Source organism: Vespa mandarinia, chromosome 4 (assembly GCF_050613455.1).
Source record: "Vespa mandarinia isolate Hongniang chromosome 4, ASM5061345v1, whole genome shotgun sequence".
Lineage (NCBI taxonomy): Eukaryota > Metazoa > Arthropoda > Insecta > Hymenoptera > Vespidae > Vespa > Vespa mandarinia.
Window position 1 is genome coordinate 2,320,001 of NC_140813.1, and position 7,500 is coordinate 2,327,500.

Genomic DNA, 7,500 nt, shown 5'->3' on the forward strand with positions numbered 1-7,500 from the left:
AGAGATACACATATACATACATTCACGTTTATTGTATTATATGTACTGGTTCTTTCAATATTGCATCCTGCGTCAAGTGCACCTAAGAGAGCGGACGAGAAGGAGCGTCTCCTTTTCTCTCTCTCTCTCTCTCTCTCTCTCTCTCTCTCTTTTTCTCTCTCTCTCTTTCTGTCTCTCTCAATGTGCATCGGCAACTGCAACGGCAAACGGCAACGCAGCAGGAAAAGATGGCTCGTTTCCTCGCATTGTTTTTAACCGTGTGGTGTTGTATATAAGTCCCGGCTACGCGCAGGGACATGGGAGCGGATGCGGGGTGCAAACACGCGAACGTACGTCGGTCTACCGAGTGTGCATATATATATGTATATACATTTATATATATATATATACATTCATATATATATATATATATGTATATATGCACCGGCATCGCGGCCTTTTACAAGTCGCGATATATCCGCGTGCGTTTTCATGATTCAACGGAAGCCACGTGAATATGAAAAGAGAAACGAGAAAGAGAGATAGAGAGAGAAGGAAAAGAAGAGAGAGAGAGAAAGATAGAGAGAGAGAGAGAGAGAGAGAGAGAGAGTGAGATAATTAAAATTCTTAATTAGAGTTTCTAAGGAAGAATTATTATTTTTTATTATCTTTTTTTTCCTCTCTCTTCTTTTCCTTTCATTTCTTTTCTATTTTCTATTTTCTATTTTTTTTTCTTTTTTTTTTTTTTTTTTTTTTTTTTTCTAGAACTAACATTGGGAAACTATTTCCTTATTAAATTTCTACAGATTAATTTCTCTCCCCCCCCCTCTCTCTCTCTTTCTCTCTCTCTCGCTCCTTCTCTTTTTAATTTCGTCCCGTTATCGAGCTTGTTAAATAAGTTACGATCACGAAATCAAATTCGACGTCACTACCGGTAAGACAGGATGCCACAGAAATAGATAAAGAGAAAAAAAGAGAGAGAGAAAGAGAAAGAGAGAGAGAGAGAAAGAGAGAGAGAAAATGAGAGGTAGAGAAGGAGCCAAGTTTAGCAAACTCGAGTTTAATAAATTAGCATTTCCTTCTTCGGGAAACGTTCCGTTGTTACGACGAGAGGCTATAGAGGATCTGTGTGCCCTACCGGCTGATTTTAAATGCCGGAAGTCGACTCTCTTCTCTCTCTCTCTCTCTCTCTCTCTCTCTCTCTCTCTCTCTCTCTCTCTCTCTCTCTCTCTGTTTCTCTCTTTCTCTCTCTCTCTCACTATCTATCTATCTATCTATCTATCTCTCTCCCTCTTTCGACTTCCTGCCGTTTATACCAACATTTCTTTCCTTGGTAACATCTGCCGTCCGTCGTTGCTCCAATGATCGTCCCTCCCCCCTTCCCTTTATCCTCCTCCTCCTCCTCCTCCTCCTCCTCCTCCTCCTCCTCCTCCTCTTCATCCTCTTCTTCTTCCTCTCTTCCCAACGCTTCACGATCTTTTTCCTTCTTTATCGAAGCTTCGCGGTATATCTCGTTTAAAATCATTAAGAAATTCAAATTCTTTTTTGTCTTTTCTTTTCTTTTTTCTTCAACTTCTCCTCCCCCTCTTCTTCCTCCTCCTCCTCCTCCTCCTTCTCCTCCTCCTCCTCGTCCTTTCCTCGCTTCCACGTCAAATTTGGATACCTACCACTTTCTAATGGGGGCCCACGCATAATCTTCGTTGAACTCGGTCAATGATCCTCCTCCCGTCGTATTCCTCTCTGTCTCCTTGATCTTCAGGTATGCAGGCAGGGGTTTAAGTTGGATCGTTCGTTCGTTCGTTCATTCGTTTATTCGTTCGGTCGGTCGGTTGGTCGGTTGGTCGGTCGGTCGATCGGTCGGTCGGTCGGTTGGTCGGTCGTTCGTTCGTTCGTTCGTTCGTTCATTCGTTCGTTCGTTCGTTCGTTCGTTCGTTCGTTCGTAGAAATCCACCGGAAGTCCTAAAAAGCAACGTTATCTCGTAAATGCCTACCAAAATGGATCGTACAAGCTTTCGTCCATATCTTTTTTTTTTTTTTTTTTTCTTTCTTTTTCTTTCTCCCTTTTCTTTCTTTTTTTCGATAATCGAATAACAACCGATTTCTCTTTCCCTTTTCTTTATCTCTCTTTCTCTCTCTCTCTCTCTTTTTATGCCCATTATATACATATATATATATATATATATATATATATATATATATATATATATATATATTTATATGATGTACATATACGTGAATGCATATGTACGTATGCAAACGATGTCGAACGAAGAAAAAAAAAAAAAAAGAAGAAGAAGAAGAAGAAGAAAGATGAAATACAAAGAAGATTTACAGCAGCATTTCTGAATTTTCTTCAATATTAGGGGAACACACGGGAGTATGTATGTATGCATTCATGATGTATGTACGCATATAAGTACGCGAGTAAGGATAGGCAGGGATGATTAAATGGCGCCTTGGTTGACGCCGCCGAATAGCTTGTTTGTAGGTCCCCATCGGTGCGTTTATTTCTACGCGTTGCGTCTCGTCGCACCGCCCGGCCGAATCCGGACGGCATGCGTCACAAGTTATTTTTACGTCACATCGTCTGTCTCTTCGTATTTTCTCTCTCTCTCTCTCTCTTTCTCTATCTATCTATCTGTCTTTCTCTCTCATACGTTTGCATGCACGTGTCCTCTCTACACGATCATTTATTCGTGTAGGTGTTACACGTGGAAAGAGAACGTATACGGAAGATTTGATATATATATATATATATACATATATATATTTATATACATATATGTATATATAAAACATACATATATATATATATATGTATATGTACACGTATATATGTCCATACATAAATATATATATGTACGTACATAAATATATATATATATATGTATATATGTATGTATGTATGCGTATATGCATTTTCTCCTCTTGCGACGATAAATCGTTCATCCTAAATCTAAATTTTAATCGCTCGATGTTTGCTCGTTTGTTTTCTCACAGTATTCTGGTATACGAATTGGACCGGTCGTGAAGAAGGACGTGATGAAGGCCTCGATTATGCTTGAACACGACAGTCAGTGAGTATCCTTTAATTTGTAATCTTCTTTTTCTCTCTTTCTTCCTTTTCTTTTTCCTTCTCCCTTTCTTTCTCTCTCTCGCTCTCTCTCTGTCTCTCTCTCTCTCTCTCTCTCTCTCTGTCTCTCTCTCTCTGTCTCTCTCTCTCTATCTCTCTCTTTTTCTTTCTCGATTTCTTCGCTGAAGGAAGTACGCTGGTTTACTCCGTAATTTCACGTAAGCAACATTTTCTTTTGCTCTATCGCACAGATATGCCACAATTCTGGCTTTTGATGTAAAGATAGAGAGGGACGCACAAGAACTCGCCGACTCGTTGGGGGTCAAGATCTTCCAAGCCGACATCATCTACCACCTGTTCGACAAGTTCACATCCTACAGGGAGGAACTTAAACAACGCAAGCGAGACGAGAATAAACACATTGCCGTTTTTCCTTGCAAACTACGTGTCTTACCGCAGGTAATACTTAACATAAACTTGTGTTTACATTTACATAGTAATATCGTATATCGTATTGCGAATGAAATATCTTAGTGCTGGTGGAAGAAAAGTAAAAGTAAAAAGATAAAGAAAAGAATATAAAAAAAAAGAAAAAATTAAATAAAAAAATAAAAAAAGATGAATATATAGCGACGAAAAAGAAAGGAATAGCAAAAAAAAAAAATATCCGGTTTCGTTCGTTCGTTCGTTCGTTCGTTCGTTCATTCATTCATTCAGTCATTCAGTCATTGATTCATTCATTCACAGTTTTCATTTCATTCATTTCTCTTTACGCAGTATATCTTCAATTCAAGAGATCCTATAGTGATGGGCGTTATGGTCGAAGCCGGTATCGTTAAGGAAGGAACGCCGCTCTGCGTGCCAAGCAAAGATGTGAGTAATTCGATTTTGTTTGTTTTTTTTTTCTCTCTCTTTTTTCTTTTTTTTTTTTTTTTTTTTTTTTTTATTCCATTTGTTTCCTCCTAACTTTAATGATTTTCGTTAAGTGCCGAGACAACTCTTAAATATTTCCTATCTTCTTCTTTTTTCTGTTATTTTTTTCTTTCTTCTTTTTTCTCCTTTTTTTTTTCCTTCTTTTTTTTTTCTCGACAACTACGACACACAAATGTGACGTAGGAGAAAGGTTAGTGAGAGGCCAGTCTGGTAGTAGTGACGAATAACGTAGGTAGAATCTTTTCGCGAGAGATTCGCGTGGGAGATTCGAAGTATTCGCTCTGTGTTTACTATCGTATTAGAGTCATTACGGTCCGATAGGAAATGGAATTATTTATTTATTTATTCATCCTTTTTTCTTCTCTTTTATTTATTTATTTCTCTTTTCTCTTTTTTTTTTTCCATCGCGTTTGCTTCCTCTCGCACTCTAGTTTTTTTTCTCTTTTGTACTTACACGTCTTCTTTTTTTTTTTTTTTTTTTTTTTTTTTTTTTTTCTTTTACAAATTCTCGATCGAATGTTGAATGTATTTTGAGTCAAATTTTATATATATATATATATATATATCAAGATTATATATATATAAAATGGATGAAATAAGAGAAATAGGAGAACGACGAAGAGAAGGGGAAATGGAAATGGAAATGGAAGTGGAAATATGAAAGAAGGGAAGAGAAGGAAGGTGTTGGATACTCTCTCTGTGATCATTGTTGAGCGTAGGTGAACTCGTTCCTCCACGAGGTATATGGGCGATCCAGTTGGTTGGATCGATCGACTCGATCAAACGACCGGACGTCTCTGTATACCAACTCAAGTCGTCGACTTCGACTCGACTCAACTCAACTTAACTCAACTCGAATCCGCGCGGTCCCTTATCCGAGGTCTCTTTCTCTTCCTCGTAGGAGGAAGGTTGTGGGTAGTCGATCCCACTGGCCTCACCTTACGCGGTAACGTGCGAGTGTTACAGGTTGCCTAGCCTTGATTTCGTAGGCGTTCGGACCCGCACCCGGTGAATTCCCAAGCTTCGAAAAGGAGATAAGAGGAAATCATAGGAGTAAAGGAAAAACAAAATAATAATAATGATAATAATAATAATAATAATGATAATGATAATGATAATAAAATGAAAAAGGAAAGAAAGAAAAATATATAATGGTTTTATCCTCTCTCTTTTTTTTTTTTTTTTTTTTTTTGGAAACCAGAAAGATAATGGAGAATAGTCGTTTCATAAAATGAACGGTAACATTGTCCGATAATGGATGAAAAAAAAAAAAAGGAAAAGAAGAATTTTTAAATGAAAATTTGAAAAAACTTTGATAAATTCTATTCAGTTTAGGAGTGGGGAGATGGAGTAGCGGAGTCAATGAAAAAGTTGGTTTTGCCATTTAAAAAATCAATTTTATTCCTCGCTCGAGACCTTTCTAATGCTAATTTTTTTTTTCTTTTTCTTTTTTTTTTTTTTTTTTTAACCCGCGCGATATTAGCCTAGGCTATGAAATTGTAGTTAAACGACTTTGAAAACAAATGTTAGCCAAGATATGAATTTTTTTTTTTTTTTTTTTTTTTTTCTTTTTTTTTTCTTTTTTTTTACATTGAAATTGCGCAGAAATTTTCATTATATAATAAATTTTTATACGATAAATTCTTTTTACAATTATGATCGAACAGAATAATTTTTATGTTTTGAATTGTCGACATAAAAAAAGTAGTAAACTTTTTCATTCAAAAAACAAATTTATATATATATATATATATATATATATATATATATATATTTACGATCTAACTAAACGATTTTTATGAAATAATTGTTAAAGAAAAATGTTGAATTTTAAGTAGACAATAATTAACAGGACTATGCTAATCCTAATAGTTCTGTCATCTGGTATAAATTTTTATTTTTGAATTCGCCAAGAGCGAGAGAGAGAGAGAGCGAGAGAGAGAGAGATAGAGAGAGAGAGAGAGAGAGAGAAAGAGAGAGAGAAAGAGAGAAGAAAAATAGATTCCTAAAAAAAAATATTCATTAAATCATCCCTTAGAGCAAGCTACAATTTTTATCAAGAACTAATCGTTATTAGAAAAATATTTAGAAATTATTTTCATCGTAGTCATAAAGTGTCATGAAAAGAAAAACGAAGTAAGAATTACTATTGTAACTATTCTGCATCGAAAAAGATAGAGAAAGACAAAAAAAGAGAGAGAGAGAGAGACAGACAGACAGACAGACAGACAGACAGAGATCAAAGTTATTTAACAAAGCTGTTCTAGCTTCTGTATAAGGGGCATTCCCGAAGCGTATATGTTGGTATATATGTATCTCTCGTAGAAAGCAACTCCGACCACGTATGTAGCTCTGGCCCACGCGTAACTCCAAACCCAGACTGGTCGGCCGTGTCCCGGCGAGTTTATTTTTGACTTTTTAAACCGAACGTTTCGCAAACTCGTGAAACTCTGTCGCGAAGTAGGCAGGCTAACCTCGTGGCATCCTCCTCCGCCAATTAGAGGAACCCCGACATTTTTTAGTCTGGTATATATGGTTCTTAAGAGCGGAAGTTATATCGTGCTCTCATCCGGTCTCTCTCTCTCTCTCTATCTATCTATCTATTTATCTATCTTTCTATCTCTCTTCCTCTCTCTCTCTCTCTCTCTCTCTCTCTCTCTCTCTCTCTCTCTCTCTCTCTTATGACTTACGATAGTAATTTCTACTATGTTGTTTCGTGACATTTTATGGCTACGATGAAAATAATCATTTCTAATCGTTCTAGAGACGTAAATTTTTATTTTTTTTTTTTTTTTTGTTAATTAGATCAGTTGGATGGAATTTTGGTTCGTTGAAATAAATGATATAGAATGTATATTTGTTTAGGATTATTCAATGGCCACATTTTGTATCCGGTCTTCTCTCTCTCTCTCTCTCTCTCTCTCTCTCTCTCTCTCTCTCTCTCTTTCTTTTTATTTTTCATTGTAAAATATTAATTTTTACTTCGCTCTTTTTCATGACACTTTATGACTACAATCTTGTTTTATGAGAATAATTTCTAAAAATATTTTTCTGATAACGATTAGTTTAGCTCGCTCTTACGAATGATTTAATCGAATATTTGATTTGAGATAATACGAGGAAAAAGAATTTAATAATTACGTATCATTTAATATATGTAATAAAAATAATTTATTTTTACATTTTTTAGCCAATGAACATATTACAATTTTGTTTCTTCATATTCTTCTTGATCTTCTTCTTCTTCTTCTTCTTCTTCATCATGTTGAAATTTGAGAATAAATTTAATGTATCGTAGGCGATCGTTGATTTGATATTAGCGAAATGCTTATGATTGTTCATTTTAATAATTTATTGTAAATCTTATAATCGACGATGAGCCTGTTGACGAGCATACTTCATCATTTTTTCTTTTATCTTTTCCATCTTTGAAATTTAAGAAGAATAAATTCTAAAGTGATGATCATCGTATATGATCATTTGACGTATGTATGAGAATTTTAATAATTCGCTTA

At 35.5% G+C, this 7,500-nt stretch overlaps 1 protein-coding gene across 1 annotated transcript in view; it reads left to right on the plus strand.

The window, feature by feature from the left end:
- The window catches only part of eIF5B (eukaryotic translation initiation factor 5B), a 35,788-nt gene that overhangs the window by 11,596 nt on the left and 16,692 nt on the right, over positions 1 to 7,500 (plus strand). Inside the window, exons 12-14 of the mRNA XM_085656365.1 lie at positions 2,980 to 3,056; positions 3,304 to 3,511; positions 3,830 to 3,925. Coding sequence (XP_085512491.1) covers positions 2,980 to 3,056; positions 3,304 to 3,511; positions 3,830 to 3,925 — 381 coding nt within the window. The remainder of the gene's footprint in view (positions 1 to 2,979; positions 3,057 to 3,303; positions 3,512 to 3,829; positions 3,926 to 7,500) is intronic.